Source organism: Stegodyphus dumicola, chromosome 9 (assembly GCF_044657685.1).
Source record: "Stegodyphus dumicola isolate Sdum_Otavi_A_Nest chromosome 9, ASM4465768v1".
Lineage (NCBI taxonomy): Eukaryota > Metazoa > Arthropoda > Arachnida > Araneae > Eresidae > Stegodyphus > Stegodyphus dumicola.
In genome coordinates this window covers 47,483,712-47,504,743 of record NC_140776.1, presented here as the reverse complement: position 1 = coordinate 47,504,743, position 21,032 = coordinate 47,483,712, and the positions used below count along the sequence as shown (strand labels likewise).

At 30.0% G+C, this 21,032-nt stretch overlaps 2 protein-coding genes across 4 annotated transcripts in view; one reads left to right on the top strand and one right to left on the bottom strand.

Moving 5' to 3' along the window:
* LOC118190587 (MAP3K12-binding inhibitory protein 1-like) overlaps positions 1–6,108 on the top strand; it is a 36,713-nt gene extending 30,605 nt beyond the window's left edge. The window contains exon 9 of the mRNA XM_035361340.2: positions 4,753–6,108. Within this exon, the coding sequence (XP_035217231.1) occupies positions 4,753–4,872 (120 nt within the window). The 3' untranslated portion in view covers positions 4,873–6,108. The remainder of the gene's footprint in view (positions 1–4,752) is intronic.
* A 2,331-nt stretch (positions 6,109–8,439) lies between these two features.
* Positions 8,440–21,032, bottom strand: part of LOC146995339 (uncharacterized) — a 95,954-nt gene continuing 83,361 nt past the window's right edge. For all 3 annotated transcript variants that reach the window (XM_085823413.1, XM_085823412.1, XM_085823411.1), the window contains one exon: positions 8,440–9,562. In XM_085823413.1, the coding sequence (XP_085679539.1) occupies positions 9,224–9,547 (324 nt within the window). In that variant the 5' untranslated portion in view covers positions 9,548–9,562 and the 3' untranslated portion in view covers positions 8,440–9,223. The remainder of the gene's footprint in view (positions 9,563–21,032) is intronic.

Here is a 21,032-nt window from a genome sequence, read left to right as displayed (position 1 = left end):
TTTACATAAGAAATATGTATAAATATAATTTGAATGAAAATTACATGCATTATTTTTAATACCCACTCAAAGGTCGGTTTTTCTTTGAAATTCCTCCACAATGGCATCTCTTCCTTTAGGCAGATAGCCCTTGCATGCCTTACTTTATTTAATAAAAACCTAATCTGACTTATGTGCCTAATTACAAATATTTTAGCATGCATAATTTTATATTTACATTTAGCCATCAAGTTTCAAACTTTTGACTTAAAACATGTTTTAGGATACATTCATCATCAAATTCAAATCTTCTAGTAAATATATTTTGGCAGAGCACTTAATATCTCTTTTAGCGATTTTATATAGTTTAATAATTCTCTGATAATATGATAAATAATAACAAAGCCTTAACTAATTAAGACTAACTAACTAATAATAACTAAAACTAACTAATAATAACTAAGACTAACTAATAATAACTAGACTAACTAATAATAACTAAGACTTGCATGGGAAACATTTAACAATCTGGAAACCATTCAGAATAAGAGGACCATTCAAGATCAGACCTCCCTTGGCAGGATACACAAAAGTTTTCACCTCCAATTACACATTTCAATTTATGTTTTCAAATTTTTAATAAGCTGTCTTGATGATGTGGCACATTCACATAGTCACATTATCTTGACTGCACATGTTAATTCCGCCGAATTCGCAAATGTATCCATCTTCTGTTCCATACATTTGTGTGAATCTGTACATAATTTTACACAAATGTGTGGTTACAAATCAAGGAAAAGTTAACTTATTGGCATATTTGTGTGTATATTTATTAATTTTGAGAAGGCTTGCAGCATTTGATGGTAATTTTATTTTTTAATTAAATGTGCAAACCCAAAGTGATTATTTTTAAGTTGTATAAAAATAAAATGATAAGTTTAAAGTGAGCAACTATAAAGCCGCTCCTCTAAAAATTTTTAAAAAATACATGTCACAATAATATGTAGATGACAGAAAGAAGTACTTAAAACATTTTGACATGTGGAATATAAAATAAAAGTAGCGAATACTGTATGAAGAGTATTGAAAGATGTGTAGGTACCATAAGGTATTTTTCATTCTTTAAGCATAACATTTTTGCTAAAATCTATATTTTTGTAGCTCAACAGCTTAGAATTTTATAAAACAAATTCATAATCAAAATTGCTGTTGTTAGTTATTGAAAAATAACCAAGATGTGATTTTTGCATAAATGTCACTAAACTATACAAATTGCTATTATCCATCACACAATGAATTTTTCTTTTATGCGGAAATGTCCCGTTTTTCAATTTGTATGGAACTGTTGTGTGTGTGAAAATATTATCAAAGTGCTGTCAAAGGAGCTTCTGAATGTAAACGAAAAACACCCCATCTGGAGACTGAAGCCTCGGAAGAGTAGCTTTACGCCATTTTCCATGTACCTATAACTATGATCAGCGGTCATTTTGACTGCTTGTTCCAAATAGAAGAAAAGGCTCGCCTTTTGTTTATATTATGTAAAGTTAATGTTTATAGAGATACATTTTGCTTATTTAATAAGTAAATAAAGTAAACTGACTAAATATGGGCAACCAAAAGGTAATTCAATGTAGCAAAGAGCAAAATAAAGCAAAGCGAGTAAATATATTAATTGAAGGATAATTTAATATAACAAAGTGAAAAAAATCACTCTAGGTGTTTTTAAACTTCTTATCATTTAATAAACTGCCTCATAAAAATTTTTAATATGAAATAATATATTAAAAATTACACATATTAGTACTTACATTACTGGGTTTTGTAGTGCATGCAGATTACTAATTTTTTAATTTTACCTGTACAAGTTTCACAAACATATTTTTTACAGTTTTCATACGTATTTCAAGTTTTGTTGCCTCCCCATGCATTTATTTAGCATTGTTTATGCTTATGAGAAGGGATGATGCAAGTATCAATTATCTTCTTGTTAGATACAGAAAGTTTGTAAATTTTGGATGAAATGTAAATCTTTTTATGCTCTTCAGCCATATTCAAAATAAAATCACAAAGCACTTATATTCTTGTATTCAGTTGTTATATTCTTGTATTCAGTTGTTTCCTTGTAAATATAATTGTTTCCTTGTAAATATAATAAAATCACAAAGCACTTATATTCTTGTATTCAGTTGTTATATTCTTGTATTCAGTTGTCATATTCTTGTATTCAGTTGTTTCCTTGTAAATTATCCATGTATTTATCATGGTCGAATCAAGAATATTTTTTTAAAAACCTTGAATTGGCCAACAGCTGGATGAGGACTTCACTGAGTATTTTCTGGCTATCGGGTCCAAAGCATCAGCTCCATGTTTCGTAGATGTCAAAATTCACAACTGTCTGTTTATTTTTTACACCAGATGCAATTTCCATCCAATGTTGGGTGCATGGTAGTTAGGAGTAGGATGTTCTTTTTTTTTCCCCTCCGTCTATACTTAGCAATGAACAGAGCTCATCCCTCTTATTTTTGAAAGAATAAAGTACTTCACTTGTTGAACGATTCATTGTGTCAATGCAGCTTGTCCCTGAATTTCTCATTTCTTTTACTAATTTCAGTGGCTCCATCAATCAGAAAGCTTCATGTTCATCAACTCTTTCACCATCTGGTCTTGTTTCGTCTTTTTCCAAATAGGGAAATGCCTTAAATACATATTTTGACTGCACATCAGTAGCAAGCCAAAATTTAATGCCGAATTCATCTGGCTTTTTATACTGAGTAAAATGGCATCGGTCTTCATGGGAAATAATTGTTTATCCCGTGTTTATATTTTTACCCGGTTTACAATGTTTAAGCAGCTTTCTATAAAAGCATTCTAGATATACAAAACAAGGGCAAATGGATCAGTTTGCTGTCTTTGAGATCTTGATCTAAATTTTTGCTTTCCTTTTCTGTTTCATGACCAGGTTCTCCATCAGATGAATCGGATTCACTGGTTTCAGTAGAAACAATCCAGTCATTGTTGGATAAACTGGATATACTTTCAGAATGAAATTTTTGATCAGGTTCAGTTTCTGAAACAAAATTATCATAAGAAAAACTTTCAGCTTCCCTTCCTTCATTAGATATTTTCTACCAACACTTCAACGGGGCATGATAAACAGGTCAGAACAACAAAAACTATCCAAATGAAGTAAAGTACATTTGTGTCTACTGAAAAATAAACTTTGTAACACAAGTGAAATGCACACAAAATTTCCAAACAGGTGTTTTTATTCCCCCTCCTCCACTCACTTCTGTGAAATATGCAATCTTCCTTTCAAAAAGTACACTTGTTTACCTATCAGCATACTGGAAATATCTAAAAAAGCTCATAAAATATTAAGAAATCTATAATTTTCTGGATGCAGTCAAAATGACCGATAGCCATAATTCTAGGTATAAACAATAATATTAATGGAAATAATTACTTAAAATGAACAAAAAAAATGTCATGTAATATTCATAAGTTTATAGAAAAAGTCAAAAAATATCAAAGAAGTAATAAAGGATTTTAAAAAAATATGTCCAATTAAAATGAAGATACGGTTTTCCATAGTTCTAGTGTTAATAGGCGCATTTGCATATGGCGCTAAATAAGAGCATTCCATTGATTTGCAGTTTAATCTTTGCTGAGAAGCATTTTTAAATGTATCAGGTGGCTGAATGTATAATGATCTGGATACTGGAATTCAACCGAGGTTAAATTTTGTGTAAACAGGTTTGCTATGTAGTGTTTTCATAGGGTCCCCCCTTCTGATGAATGAACCTGATTACAAGCCAGTTTCTGATATAAAGTTTTCCACAGAGGCATCCCAGCCTTACATACTTTGTTGTAACCAGTTAAACAACAATCAATAACTATTGCTTCTTGTATTCCTTCAGTACCAACTATTTTATCATGTGATTCCTTCAGGGCCATATATTTTATGGTTAAAAAATGTGTGAGGAGTGTTTTTTGTTTAGAATTGTCAATATTAAGTTCTGTCCCACAGAAATTTGCACAACATTGAAGTATATTTATAGCAATAACATATTTGTAATGCTGGAAGCCTAATTTACAATGCATTAAATATATACTTAAACGTTTTTGATAATTAACATTGAAAATTATTTTAAAAAATCTGTAGTGATATAAAAATAGAAAAAAATTAGCTTTAGATTCTAGTCTGTATATATCCTATTCATGACATTATGTTTTAATTTTTATTCACATATGCAATTCTAATAATTAATTAAAAATTTATTTCATGGATTGTGATTTTTTTTTATGCATTAAATGCCACAATGTTTATTGAGGTAAATAAAAATGTGAGCTTTGAAGCTTTTCCAAGTCCTATTGTTTTCCTGATTCTTTGTGCACTGATATCAAAGATTTTTTATATTTTATTGACAAAGTAAAAAATTATTAAATTCTACCTAAAAATCATTCATGAAGGAGAATCTTGAATGACAGTGGAGTAATAGTTTTACAGTTTGAAAAATCTAATTTTTATTGAAGTAATATATATTTAAGTATTTTTATTAATGTTAATGAGCCTCATAAGAGGACTTCACAGCTTTAAACATTGGCTCCTTAAACCTCCTTAAACGAGCCTTTTGTATACATTTTTTTAAAAAATTATTTGTAATTTTGTCTATTGTAGAATATTTTAAAAGTTTTCTTTATATTACACTGCATTAGAAATCTTTTGTCATTTATTAAAAAATTATGAAGCTAATTATTTTATACTGATTTTAGAATTGGAGTGTGGATGATCTGCAGAAAAGAATTCAGTCTCTGAAGGAATCTCTCAAATTAAAATCGCTCCATTTGAAAAAAGAAACTTCAGATGAACCTTTGGCAAGCTGTAGTAAATGAATTATAATGATAATGATTTTTAATATCAGTTGTTCAAATTGGATTATGAAACATGTCAATTTTGCTTCAAAATTATGATATATGCTAGGGGAATTATAATGTTCTACATTATAGGAACTGCATTATGATAAAGTAATGTAGTCATATTCATTGATAAGAATTCTTTGTTAATGAAAATACAGAAATTCCTCTATTTGTGATTCTTTATCAGCTTATTTTGATATGTATTGTAATACAAAGTAAATATTTTATTTATCAAAACAGAGGTATAGGATTATTAATGAAGGATTCATTTTAATATTTAGTCATGAAATGTGAAGTAATCATTTCTTATAATTCAGACTTATGTTCCAAAATCCTATAAAACAGCAGATGTGACTTCTTTCAGACTTTCAATATTCCAGATAAATTATTATTTGATTGTAGTTACCAAACGTGAATGTCTTTTTCATCAGTATAATATGTATATTTTATGCAAAACATGTAAAATATTATATTATTAATTCTTATGCATTTCTTTGTATATATTAAGATTTATCATCTATAAAATTTTTGTACTTCTGAAAGCAGTTATTGCATATGTGTTATTTTATTGATTTTTGAGAATTTCATTCATCTTATGAAAAATTTTCTGCCAAATTTTACTTTTCCATTATCCAAATGAATACAACCAGGAACAATGGCAGTTAATTCCCCTTAGTTTAATGAATTGAGCATATTGTGTTTCCATGGTTGTCTTCATGACTGATGCAAGTGTGGGCCAGTTTCTTTATTAAAGAAATTCTCTCACCTGAGGCAGCTCTGAGTAACTATACCATAATGAATCAATTAACCAAGTATCTATCAAATTTATGAAAAAATGTGAAAAATTCAAAGTAAAAAATCATCTTCAGTTGAACTTAATATTTTTAATAAGATATTTTTTCATGATATCAGCATTGCTTTCTATGCCAGACTTTAATATTGGTAACTTATTGAAGTTTATTATTGTCATTAAACTCTAGAATGAGAGAGAAATAATGGAAATCAGGAAACAGAATTAACCTTTTTATGCATTATTTGATTTTTTAACTTTGATATAAAAGGTGGTGGAGTGTCACAAATAATAATCTATTTCTTAAAATTCATTCCTTGTGATTTCAATTACCAATTATGTATACGATATCAATCACTTGTAGAGACATTAGTTTTTTTTTTTTTTTTTTTTTTTTTTTTTTTTTTTTTTTTTTTTTTAAAGCAGACAAGATGAAAAATATCAAACGCCTTCACCGGGAATCAAACCACGGACCTCTGGAATACCGGCCCAGTGTGCTACCGTTACACAACGAAGGCACGCTAGGGAAGTGGGAGAAATACCTAATACACTAGCTGGAACATTTAGGAATGGTTTAATTTATATAATTTTTGTAAAAGGGCAATTCTTTTTGTATATGCTGTAAGCAAATGGAAATAGTTATAAAATTTGATAATCTTTGAATCAAGATTCAGAATTGCAAGAATTTGTAAAAAGATAATACATAAATAATATACAGTGTATGTGATGTATAGGGTGATATTATTTTGCTTAATGTGAAACTCTGTGGGATCCTCTGAATTATTTGGTATGTCATTATGTGTTTTTCTGTCATGATATTGTTACTATTTCATTAATAGTGATCTTTTTAGATCGGCTTTTAAATTATGTAAAGCTACATGTTATAGCTATCATGTGCAATTATTCATTCTGAAGAGTAATATTGATATACAAATACTGTGCTAAATATATGAATGTAGAAAATTAAGAGTGTTTTTTATCAGGAGCTGAGTGAATAATATTTTTCAATTATATTTTGATTTTGATAATTTAATTGTATGATGCTGCTTGTTATATAACAAAGGTCAGCTTTATATTTTTGTAATTTCATTTTGAAAGAATACATTTTGAGGAAATGTATTGAAATTAACAATGAAAATAGCACTAAATTTTTCTTTTTAAAAGTTTTATGAATTTTTTGCATTTATTAATAAATAGAGCTCTGTAATGAAATTATGTGTCTTGGTGTGAGTATGAACAGGTTTGGTGAATGTTTGGCATTTGCTGATTCTTTTAATGGTGAAATCTTCTTGCAAAGAACCAGATCAGATTGGAATATCTTGTTGCAATTCAGTTTTCAACTACAAGTACCTGTTATTTAGGAGAACCTAATATTTATTGAGTGGAAAGCTGTTGTGGATCTCTACATTTAGTTCTTTGAAAGGAAATTATTAATTAAAAAGTTTTTCAGTACTGTTCAAAAGGATTGCATCTTTCTTTTTAATTCAGTTATATGTGTTTTATTCAAACTTTCCTTTATAATTACTTAAAAGGTTTATTATACAGAAAATGTATTATGTTTAATTACTTCAAGAAAAGCAAAAGAGACCTGACCCCTTTATTGTGAGATGATGAAATATAAAATTACATGGCAAGAATAATTTTTATTTCAGTAGTTATATAATCATGTTTATTTTTTTAATCTCCTTTCTCATATCAAGTTTTGCATTTAATCTCTCTGTTGTCGTGTATCATATGATACACCTGAGTTTGTTTTGTATGATCACTGATATAGGGATGAAAAATCACAATTGATATTTGATATGTTGAAACAAAGTTTTTGTTTGAATTTATAAAAGTGAATATGAATAGTGTTAAAATGCTGTGAAACTTTGAATAGAATGGCTTGAATATTAATCATGTTGCTAAGTATATTCATTCTTTTGCACTATGAATGTAAAACGCACGATGTAGAACTGTTACAAGTTTACAAATATTTCACATTGTGAAAGTGTTTTATTATTTGCATATAAATGTAATAGTACATAATATGCATTGGCATTTTTGTTTCCTGTGTCATTAATAATAGAAATAAATTTAGTGTATAAATGTAATCATTATTAAAACTTTTGCTTTTTGTCTATTTTTTATTTTAATTGTATTAATCAGGGCTTCTATTTACTTATGAAAAATATAAGCAGTATGTGTGTGTATGCAGACATTTTCATAAAAAGCAGTTTTCATAGAAATTTCTTTAGCATGTTAGATTTACTTATGAAAAGTATTTGAGTGGACAGTGTTGTTCAGCACTTCAAGGTCATGAATATTTACTTCATTTCAAATATAAAATTCTTTTTTTTTGGGGGGGGAGAAGAAAAAATACATTGAAAATAATGTGCATATTTATTCAAATAACATTGAAAGAAAAGAATAGTTAACATATACACATTCATTTCACTTATATTTACATTGTAAATGTTAGTTAATGGTAGAGCCATTATTCTGAATTTTAAAAGCTTTTCATAAATAAAATTAATACAAAATATTTAACATAAATATTTTTGCCAAAAATTTTCTTGCATATGCAAATATTGTATAAGCATATTCTACATTTGTACACTGCAACCAAGGAAGACTTAATAAAGATGATGAAAGAAGATTGAAAATATGAATTTGTTGGTGAAATATATAGCAATACTTTTACTCAAAAAAACTAACAGATTTCTTCTTTAGAACATTCTTTTGAACTCTTGGATAGTGTCCTTTCCTATTGGGGGGGGGGGGAATCTTTTTTAAGTATTACAGAAGTTATTTTCTGGAATAATGGGATTTATAATCCATATACAGATATAATTCTGATCTGTTTACATTCTGTAGTAGACTAGAAAAAAAATTTTTGAAATTGCCTTCAGTCAATCACAGATTTTTATAAATTTTTTACATTAAATGCTTAAAACATTCTTGCTGTTAATTTTTCTTAATATGCTTTAGCTACTTTTTACCTGATGTTATATATAAGTTTACTGTTTTTTTAAACAAGAAACTGATATATAATTATTTACATAAAACATAAGTACTTATTATATTTTGTAATTATTATTATGGAATACAATTGCTGATTTTTTCTAATTTTTAGTTAGCTACTTGAAAATAGTTTTCCTTGTAAGTATTCAGAATTGACATATTATCTTGGATATTTTGGCACCATCACTGTATTAACATGTTGAAAAAACTATTATGTGATTTTGTGTTAGGTACTTTGATAGTAGTTTTCACAGGTTTTCTTGGCATTATCATTGCATTAAAGGGAGAGAAAAATGCTATGAAATTAGGTAATGCCCATCCATTTTCTTTCACATTTCTTTCTTGCAAGATTTTCTTTGACAAATAACTGAAAAAAAAAACATTGTCATTGAACTTAGTTTAAGTTATGTATCTTAGTAATCCATGGCACAGTTTAAATCATTTTAACCACATTCCTCTTAGATTAAAAGGAAGGGCGAACAAGTACTATTGCACATAGCTTTTACTTATTCATAGTTATAATTAATTCTTCTTTCATTCATCTCCACTATCATTTGTATTTTGCTGACGAATGAACTTCCGATGTTCTTTCAAAACTTCTGGTTCATAGTTGAACATTTTTAATTTGACACAATCTGGATCTACAATTTTTTGTCCTTTATGTTTCATGCACATTTTAGCACATCTTGGTCCATTATAAAGACCTGGTTCCCAGTGTTCAACACACATTGCACAACTATTGAGACATAAGTAAAGTTTTGCTTTGTCTGTAGTTGTTGAATCTTTAGATGCATGTAACATATTAAGTAATAGCATCAAGCTAAATATGGAAGTCAGAACTTTAGATTCAAGATTCATTGTGTTCACACTTTCCTAAAAAGAGAAAATAAAATATTTTAAGTATAGAATAATATAAATGATAATTTTGTTTTCAAAGTAGGTTAGATTCTATAATGTTACGGAGCAGTTTGTTGTTCTTTTATTTTAAACAATATGCTAGATACAGTCAAAAGTCTTTAATTCGGACGTCCATAATCCGGAATGATCTATAATCCGAACCTCAAAGCTACAAACTTTCTGTGCATGTGTTAACGCATATGCATAATACCTTTACGCATGCGCGTTTAATGTATAACGGACGGTATAAGCTAAGCAAAAATTATCTAATTATCTATTTCAGTTAATGTTGCAGGTTGCTTTGTTCCTTAATCTTTCTAGTTGCAACTTTCTAATTTCGACTGTGCGTAATGTATGTTTTACGCATGCACCCGTTGAAAGAAATGTTTAATAAAGTAAACAAATAAATATAAAGCCCTTTTTTTTTGTAAATTTTGATACCCTTTAGATCATAATTGCTCTTTATTTCGTAAATTACGATTTCATATTTTTAATTTTATAATTTCTGAATGCCATCTTACCAGATTTAAACTGATGATCTATAATCCGGAAAAACCGATAATTCGGAATCGCCGAAGTCCCGACGAATCCGGATTAAAGATTTTCGACTGTATTCACTGTTCATAGCTACTTATGTCTTCATGTTATTTAAATTGTGGTCAGATTTATGAAAAAACACTTTTTAAGTGAGTTCATTTATTAGAAGAACTGTGCATTAAATAATGAAGTTATAAAATACCTTCTTAATATGCCAAGTTTCTTAGTGTAATCTTTACAGAAAGCTTATAAAATAAAAAAATTACTTCACAAAGGAATTTTAATAGATTTGAAATAAAGATCTTTATAAATCTAAGACTAGTTATCTTAAAATTAGCTATTTGGAAAAATCTGGAAATGATGCTGAATTTTTTTTAGTCTAAAACCATATCTGTTAGTCTTTTTCTAAACTAAAAATAATTTGATAAGGTGGTATTTAAAAACTAATTATCAGTTTTCATAAGCTATATTTTTAATTTCGATCGTTATTTTATGTTTTTAATTTTAGTGACTAGAACATTACTTCAAATAAAAATATCTTTAAATTCCCTATCATCCATATATTAAAAGGATTATTTCATTCAATTCTCTTTAAATTTCGACGATGTACTTAAAAGTTACTTCACCATCAAAGTTTTATCTTTAAAATGCAATATTTTTGGCAACTTTTAGGAATCTGTAAGAACTTCCTCAAAATTTTTTAAAGTCTGCAACCAAAATTACTTATCAAGGAGAACGAATGGAAGAGCCAGACGTGAGAATTAAGAAAAAGTGCAGAACAGTGTGCTTTAGTTAGTTTAATGCAGTGGGCGTCACATGTGATCGCGGTTAGTGTTATCATTGGACTACTGTTATCAAATTGCCGATGCCCCTTCCATTTGTATATAAAAATAGAAAATACATCGTTTATTATGATTACCATGTTAGTTAATGCTATCAAAATATTATAGGATGTGTCTCTTAAACTGAAATAATGTTGCCAAATAAGGTTGAAATAGAGCAAAGAGATCGCCAAATGATAGATCTATGTCGTTAAGTAAAGGATTAAGTCGCCAAGCATCCTTTATTTTCATTTAAGGCTGCATTAAAGTCTTGAAACCGCGAATCAAAATGGGCAATAAACAGTTTTTAGCACGCCAGCCTTTTGATAAGTGATGAAAGAAGATTAAGAATTAAAAACCTCTCCAACTAAACATGAATTGTGAGGAATTTAATGCTTGGATGGTTATTGATGAAAACCTCTGGCTGCACATTCATTGACAGAAGAAGATATCTGCCTGTCGCTTTCGGAAATAAATCCAAGCAATCATATGATAAACTTTCTAAACAAAGTGATGACGAAAATCTGCAAATTTCTTACTAATACTGAGATGAGGATTGCCCTATAAGAATTAAAATTAGTGGTACAACATCGGAGAAATAATTTCCTGAAACATTATGAATGATTAAAAAAATGAACTGTTTTGTAAACAACCCATTATTAATGACTTTTTTTCTAATTAAAATGCTGTGGATGTAAATATTTACGTGATCCTAGTGATATTAAACCGGATAAACTCCATTGATACATTGAAGGATATTTTTAACATCGCGTAATGTTACCAAAATAGTCATTGACAAACGTGATCAGATTAAGTTGTGTAGTAATCAGATTAACTACTGTAGCGATTTTTACTTTTTGATACACTAGCCCCTTGCGCAGCTAGTCCCCTAAAGTGGTTAAATAAAAAAGAAAAAATATGTAATGATTTTAATGAGTCCAGCTATTGTAATTGCATAAAAATATATTTCTATATATTTATGTGCCAGGGAAGTTTCTGTAGGAAAGAGTTTCTAAATTACTTTGGTTTTCTACTCTTATTTATTAATTTTAATTCTACTCTTTTAGTTGCTAATTTCTCAAAATTCCACTTGTTTAAATTTCTTTTTAGTTATTCACCATATTTGGTATTACTTTTGGTTTTGATTTTTACCCTTGTCTTCATGAATGACGAAACACGAATTAAATGATTGAAGAGTTAGGTTTGGAGGCAACTTCCCTTGATACGTCTGTCTCGTACCTGCTTAACAATCAATCACTTATGCGTTTTTATAAATAAATTTCTTTTAGGATTAAATAATTTTTGGAATTTTAATTTTATATTTATTCATGGATTTTGATACTTGCACTTGATTTACTAATGCTCTCAGAATTTAAATGATATTGTAGATTAGTTCGCAACAATAATAATTTGTTTGAATTGAATTTCATTTAAATTTGCATTTTACGAATAGAGAATGTTTGTTAAATTATATTTCTAATTAGATATTTCATAATTAAAATGCTGATCTGTCTACTGTAAACAATTCTACTCTGTCCACCGAAATCATATTTGCAGATGCTTACTCCTCTATTTTACATAGCCTACTTGAAAATTAAACATAAAGAACTAAAGTAAAGGCGTCGTAAAAATTACCATAACAAAATTAGAACAATTTGTGCAGTGCGAAGCAAAAGGCACAACGTTAGTCAACTGGAAGTGAAGCTAAAAAAGATCGTAAACCTTCAACTCAGGCTCTGTTAAGAAGTATACCGGACATTCAAGTTCTTGAGGATATCGAAGTCGCTAGTGAAAGCGTTTGAAGCTCTTGAGATAAGCCTGAAATTTATATTAACTTCATTTAAAACACATTGTGGTGCTTATGTAAACAGTAATTCTACGACAACTGAACAAACGGGAATTTCCGCTTCCCTCTTTTAGCGGTTTGTATTGTAGTAATTTTGCGAATTTTATAGCTCCATTAACAAATTTGATAATTAATAACGAGCAACTAGATGAGTCATAGAAATAAATAAAATGTGCTTTGAAAGGAGAAGCTAAGAATTTAGAATCCGATGATTTTGATTCATTTTTTCAAGAACTTGTTCATAAATATGAACATAAAACGTCTTTTAACCCGCGAGCGCACGCACTGGATCCAAATAACCCGCGCGGTTAAACAAACCTTCTCAAAGCACGCCTATTTTACGCAAATTGTTGAGTGCTTGAAAGTGTCGAGTGTAGTAGTGCTTGAAAGGTCATGTCTTTATGTTTCCGAACTTGTTTTACTGGGGCTTTGATTCGGAGTCTTGATTTTGTTCGGATTGGGCCTTAAACCCAGCGCGCCTATTCGTATTACTATAACATAGTTGATTTGTGATAGTATAGAAAGTGGAAAACATGTCGCGTAATTTATCTTACAAAGGAAGAAATGTTGCAAACGTTATTACATGCATCAACTGGCGAAGAAGGAATGTATTGAAAAAAATGAGGATGGAAGTGATCGTGAATTTTTAGTTCATATAATACTGATTGTCAGAAACTGATATAGATTTTGGAAGCGAGAGAGATAATGACATAAATTGCTTTATAGGAAAAAATATCGGAAACAATTAAAAAAAATTGCAGAGTCAGCCCAGCGAAAAAGCACACAAAACCGAAAACACGCTGCCCCAAATGTGAAAAATATTTATTTGGGGAACACATAAAATTTTGATCAAAGTGCTTTTATCAAAGTCATTTGTTGTTGCATTTTTTCTCGATGTCTATTGTGCTCTGCTAATATAGAACCGATACAGAGTAAAAAACAGAGCTAATAAAAAATCAACACACAGATACAGTATGTTCCCCCTGTGTTAATATATAATAGATTTTCTATACCTTTAAGAAATTTTATTTCATAAAAGCATTTAGAGAAATTAAAAATTTTAATGTAAATTTTTTTAAATTTAATTTAATTTTATTTATTTATTTATTTATTTTTTTAATTTTTTTTTTTTTTTTTTTTTTTTTTTAGTTTGAACATAAAATTTATTATTGGCATAGCTGTAACACTTATTCTGAAGATTTGAATTTTTTTTTTTTTTTTTTCAAAAAATACGAATCGGGTCTTTTGGACCCAGTGCGCGCGCTCGTGTAACTCATGTGAGCGCTCGCGGGTTAATTGATTTCCATATTTATGCAAATTTTAATTACGAAAAAAGTTGATTAATCAGCTAAAGAGTCGAGCAGTTTCATGGATTGTATCAATAAAAATGTAACAGCGTGAAAAGTGCTCGAGTATAATTAAAATAATTTGTCGGATGCTGTATTGATAAATGTAAGTTTACAAAAATTGGATAGTGAAACTTAAACAAGCCATACAATTCCCTTCAACATGAAATCGATTATCGACAAATAATAGATTATTTCAGTAAATTGAAGTAAAAATTTATCTATTTACCGGAGCAGAAAAGAAATCCCAGACATTTTCTGCTCCTCTCTTTTGCCGAGCGAAAGAAAAGTATGTGTAAAGTTAAACACTGCTATAATAAAACTTCAAAAGGAAATAAAATACGTTTAAAGCCTATCTGCGACAGTGAATCTTGTATGAACATTTTAACTGAAAATGCTGCTGAAAGGTTGCGGATATATTTGAAGCGGTTTAATGGAATTGTTACTGAGACGAATGATGCACATCAACCGGTGAAATACATTCTAAATGCCGAGATTTCAAATGAAAGTGAGACGTATTTATAAAATGTAGAATTTTCTGTTTTTCCTAAAATTGCAAATCATATGTCTGTGACAAAACTTGATATCTCAAATTCTATCGATTCCTGGGCACGTTGAATTGGCAGACAGTAATTTCAAATTTCTTCCCCATTAGATGCATTTACTGGTAGTGAATTGTTTTTGATATATTAAAGGGAGAACAAATTCGTTTGGTGAAGGAAAAATGTATTTTGCAAAATATTGAATTTGAGTATTTGGTAACAAGTTTAAGTCCTCAATTACCGAATCATAGCATTGTTACTTAGTGAACGAATCTAATTTAAATGAGACATTGAAATTTTTGGGGCTAACATCTCTTGGTATGAAAGATGATTTTTGCTTATGTGAGGACGATTAGGCCATGAAGATATTTAAAAAAGCTTTAAATATATAGAGATATACGGTAGAACTACCTTTCCGTAACCACTGGAAAGAATTATCAAATAAGTTTTCCTGTAGCCAAGCAAAGATTTCTTAATTTGTGGAGAAAGTTTAAAAAAAAAAACGCAACATGGGAAAATCATTCTTTATCATTTAAATCAAGGAATAGTAGAGGTTTCCGAAATAAATGAAGAGAAACCAAAATAGTTACCTTGACTTTGAGTGATCGAATTCAGAAAATGACAAGGTTGACAGATCCTGATACTTGATTTTTGCTGTTCGGGTGTAAGGATTATGTTAATTTTTCTAACAGTTAATTTTTAGTTTAAAATTACTTTCCTATCTTCCTGAATTTCAGCTTACAACTTCCGGCCAGAACGTATTTTCAGAATCGCGTTTGAATGCAAACGAGGAGAAGTATTTAACTGTGAAGTTCTACTGACTTCTTTAGAGAGCCAGAGATTTTGACTTGCATGCGTTCGTCTTTTCAGGTTACTCTCTCTCTTAAGCTATTTTTACGCTCGATCGTACTTTAGGCCCTTGATAGCTTCGCCGTTAGTTAGCGTTAAGGGGCCAACTCTGTTAGAATCTTGATAGCTTCGGCTATATCTTTTTAGTTAAGATTTAGTTCTAAGTTTCCTGAGTTCAAGCCCGAGTGAAGGCTTTATTGTAATTCCAAGGAGTCACCTGTTAAACTTTATTGGAATAATAAAGGGTAATTTCACTCTTCTTACGCTTTGTTCTCTATCTCACGAACCCAAGCGATTATTCGCTTATCAGTTCTTAAGATTCTTCAACTTTAACTTAAAAGTACACAGGTTAGAATCTTACACCGGAAAGGGCAATCCTTCACATCTCTTGTGTAGAGGTCTGCTGAATCCTTCCAACATGATGAAAAATGGTGGTACGGGCCGTTGGTTTTACATACTGGCGAACTTGCAGAAACCGCTTTTGAGTGTCCAATACCAAACGAGGAGGAGTATCAACCAGAATTATAATCTAAGGATTCTAAAAAAAATATTGTCTTAACTTCAATTTCTAATAAAACGGTTTTGGATATTTAATCATAATAATACGTTTATAACTGTACTACGAATTCTCAGTTTTCTTTTCAGATCCATGTATAATTCCAGCAACTCATCCAACAAGCGAAGAACTACTCTCAAATCTGATGAATTGTCAGATGTTGTAGAATATTTGATTTGGCAATTTCAAGGCAACGACTTTTATGCAGTCTTGAGGTCAAGTGCAAGTGTTTCCAGTAAACGCGAGATTTTCAATTTATCTTCCTTTTTGGACAGTAAGAATTTAATAAGGGTAGGTGGTATTAACACCCCTCTTTGTCACCGTTAAAGAGTAAATTAACTGAAATTATTTTAAAAGTTTATTTTTATAAATGTTTCATCTGTATACTCTGTAAAATAATTGTTGGTGCTCTTCTGTTATCGGAACCGGATTCAAAATAGTAGGTGTGAAAACTAGCAAACGTACAAACAATGTTTACACGAAGCCGTTTAATTATTGTTTAAAATGTAAAGAGTATTTTTTGAATATTCGTTTTGATAGCCTTTTTTATGGACTATAAGTCTGCATCATGATTCCATGACAGAAGGGCTTTTCATAAAATTTTCAGGAGTATTGATTATCATTTTTCTTCCGCTGCTTTCCAGAGTCCATCCATCGCTATATTTTAACACTTCTTTCTAATCTTCTTATTTTTAATTTCCCATTGTTATAGAAATCTCCGACAATCATAAAGCCCTAACTGAAATTTGCTTTACTTTGACGGAATCGGATTTGTACATTTTTTCTGTTTGTTTCCAATAATAAATAGATCTTTCTTTTTTTTTTAAGCAGTCATTTAGATAAACCGATGTTTCGCCATGGGTCACAATATATTTCCATTTATCTCCTGCTAAATAACTTTCATATTGGGTGCTTTTGCTTTGAGCCACATGCCTCGACAAAGTTGGTGAATATTGTTTTTTTTTTTTTTTTTTTTTTTTTTTTTTTTATTTATTTATTTATTTATTGTTACTATAAATGTATTTAAAGACATTGCAATTGATTTCTGCGTTGGCAGGTTTGCTCTTGTTACCAAAGATTTAAGTTTAGAAACATTAGGAAAAACAGTGCGTAACTTTTTCGAGTATTTGTTTTGAAAATTTCTTTCCATGTAGAAGTAATGATGGATTGTTTCCCCCTTTCCCATTAATAATGTTGCCTATTTTGCATTTATACATTTTAATACCTTACATTCCGCCATGTTTTTGAGCTATAAAATCGGAATATTTCTCTTCGGAAAGCGCAAAAACATATCATTGAATCTACAGCTTGTTTACATGCTTTATTTCTCATTTCAAGGAATAAGCTGTGGTCAGAATTTTTTTTTCCAAAACATTTGCTTTAAAATAAATCTTTATCAAAATCATGCTAAAAATGTGTATACACCTTTTGTGTTTATGAAAGTTTGATTTCCAGATTCAGTGTACTGCCTATCGAAAATCAAAATTTATAGAAAATAATGAGAACAAAACTTGTTTCACTGTTCGTCTTGCTAAGGCATGAACCACATTTGTATTTTATTAATTTGAAATCGTAAAAAAGGTAGATTTTTATCAGAAATTTTCGAGTTTTTTTGTGATCAGTTACCTTTAATTATGTTTGCCTGTGTTATTTATTTTACTGATTTTGTTTGCTTAAAATTGTCATTCACATTTGTGTTAAAAGTTCTTGCACGTGAACATAGCAAGGCCGGGCGGAATTTTGATCCGTGTGTGTTTCTGACGTTGTTACGGCATACTTGTACCGGCATCACCTGCGGCCAAAAAACATTGTGGTGAACGGAGATGAATTTGGTTGCGTAGATTGATTATTGTGTGTTAAATATACGTCGTTTCCCACGACAAGTTAGTGATATTTTTCTCCAAATATCTTTCACATCTTTAAATATTTGTTGTCTTCATGACTAGTCTGTAAGCTCAGTGTCTTTAAATACGTCTGCACGACTAGTCAATAATTGTGTGCACGCTAAATGACTATGACTGATCTTAAATAAAGCTTACACAGTTCTCGTTTTTCATTGTACTGAACATATTCTTAAGAATTACGTTTATTGTTTGCAAGTCCCTTAGTTTGTTATGCTACAGTAGACAGATTAAATTTGAAAATTAAATATCTTACGTACTAAACGCTGGCCTGCGGAAGATAAAAGTATTTTATTTCAAGCAGTGGCAACATTTTTTTTTCCAATTAGCGGAGTTTGTTGATTAAAAAACTGAAAGACCAATATCTTACATTTCGTCGAATGGCAACAATATCACCGCCATTGGTCATTGGTCATCAGGATACAGTAGGCATTTAGCATTTAAAATATGTTTTTAACTATATTTGAAATTTTTGCCAGAGGGCGCTGGCGTTATTTAAATGTTTAAGAGCACAAGAGTGATCACGCCGAAAAGGCAAATCCATGGACGAGTGCCGCCGACTAAAAGAGTTTTTTTAACAGAAAGCGAGAGACTATCACGAGCTTGAGCTGTTGTAGGGGGGACTCAGTCAGTATAGTACCACGAAAATATAATTTCCAGTTTGAGAACGTATATTTCTTGTAATATTTGGAGCATGCTGTAATTTTACACTTGGAACTATAATGATTTGAAGATGAAAATATACAATACAAATCACTAAGTCCCCAAACCTGCTTAGTCAGGTATTGCAAGGTCTATAACCCGGTTTGTCGGGGGATAGTCTCCGCCTTGGAGATAATGTTTTATTTAGAACAGTGTTGCCACTACTCACTTTCAAATCTGAATTTATTTATGAAAAAATAATTAAATTCGGACATAAATCAAAAACAAATTCAAAATTCTGCTTTGAAGTGCAGACGTTCGGGTGGAAATTTAAAATTCCGTAGTTCTAGCTATCGCTGTTTTTCCGGAGTGCGAGGAAAATATGTGATTCTTCATTATTTAACGTTAGAGATGGCCAACTTCTGACGAAACGTTTGGCGACAAGAAATTCTTACGTGATAATGTTTACAGGTATCTTAAGGTTTAACAGTGAGTGCCAATTTGCTGATAAAAGTATTATTCTTTTAGCCTTTTTTTAACTGTTTCTAAAGAATTAATATCTGAAAAATGAAATGTAATGAAGATGAATGACACTTTTTTGTTATCGGGACCGGATTCATAAATGTATGGATGTATGTGTTCATGTATGCGTGTATACATACATATGTAAGTATATATATGTGTTCATACACATACACACGTGCATATATATATATACATACATTTCTGAATCCGTGCTGAAAACAAAAGAGTACCAAATGAATAATTAATTCAATTTGTAATTAAATTGATTAAAAAACAGATATTTTTCTTCTCCTTCTTTTTGGAGTCACGTTAAATTTTTGCCACCCATTTTACAAATATTTGTGATTTAAAAAATGAAATCGTGATGCTATAAGTTAATTCGATACTAGAAATAGAAATATGTGGCTTTCCCATTCCTCCACATTTTTTGTATATACTTCCTGTAAGCTATATAATAAGCAATTATGGTCTGACAAATAAAAATGTTAAATTATAATTTTATTTTCTAATGTAGTTAACTCAACTCTGTGGTGTTTTTACTTAAGCGTTCTTATGATGTACTTGGAGCTTGTTTAGGTATAATAATTGAATGTATTTTGGGCTTCGAAATTCGTTAACATTCATTTCATAAATCTTCAGGATAGATCTCAATTGTCTAGCGAATCAGAACTTCCATGATTTAAGATCTAAAGGAAATGAAAGTGCGACTGAATGCTATATGAATCTTAATTGGCCCGCAGTATGAGAATGAAATAAATGCTATCAGAACATATCTGATAGCTTTGGCGTTTGTCCTATCACAAGTGAAAGTATCCATGACTAGAAGTATTGTTAGGAAGATACCATACAGTTTAATTAAAATATAGTTATTAATATAATATTAGCTGTAGAAAAAGTGTTGAATCAATTTATTGCCCATAAGGTGAAAGTGACCGGCAAAATTGCGCGAAGTGCGATTCGAAGTGTTGTGGTGAAGTATACCAGGCTTAAAAAAGTGTTTCAAGTGCTTTCTGAAAGGAATGAAGCGAAAAAAGAGATCCGAAAGAAAATAGTTACAGTTAGCCACTAAAGTCTGCATACAGACTAAATTTTAAATTAAAAAAAAACACTTAAAACATAGAAAAATGTATTTTAATCATTGTATTTTTTTTTCTTTTATTAGCTAAAATGGTAAGCTTAAATAAAAAGTAAATAATATCAGTGTAATACTTTTTACATTTTTTCAAAAATATATTTTGTCAAAAAAACTCAGAAATTCCCTCCAATAAGTCTGCGTACACTTTAAAAAAAAAGCAAAATATAAGTTTTTTACATTACTTAAATACTTTGTAGGATATCCTTTATTCTTCAAAATAGCTTGCAGACGTCTGGGCATTGACTGAACTAGTTTTTCAATGTCATCCGACGTAAATTTCGCACATTCTTCCTGCAATTTACTAATTAGCTCATATTGTGTTTTCGAATTCGTTTCTCCAATTTTGCCCACAAATGTTCGATTGGATTGAGGTTTGGTGACTGTGGAGGAGTACGCAAATGTCTTGGAGTGTGATAGAGGAGATATTCCTTCACAATTTTAGCTATATGTTTCGGGTCCTTGTCTTGTTGGAAAATAAAGGTATTAGAAAGGTTTATTTAAATTTCGGGCACTGTCTCGTAGATTTTTCTTCAGAATATCCAGATAAACATACTTATCCATGATTTTATCAATAATGTGAAAATTTCCAACTTCTTTCGACGACATACATCCCCATATCATCACACCGCCAGCTCCATGTTTGACAGTTGGATTTAAATTTCTCAGATTCAGTTCTGTTCGTGGTGTTCTCCATACAATAGGGTGGCCATTAACTTTAAATATTATAAATTTACTTTCATCTGACA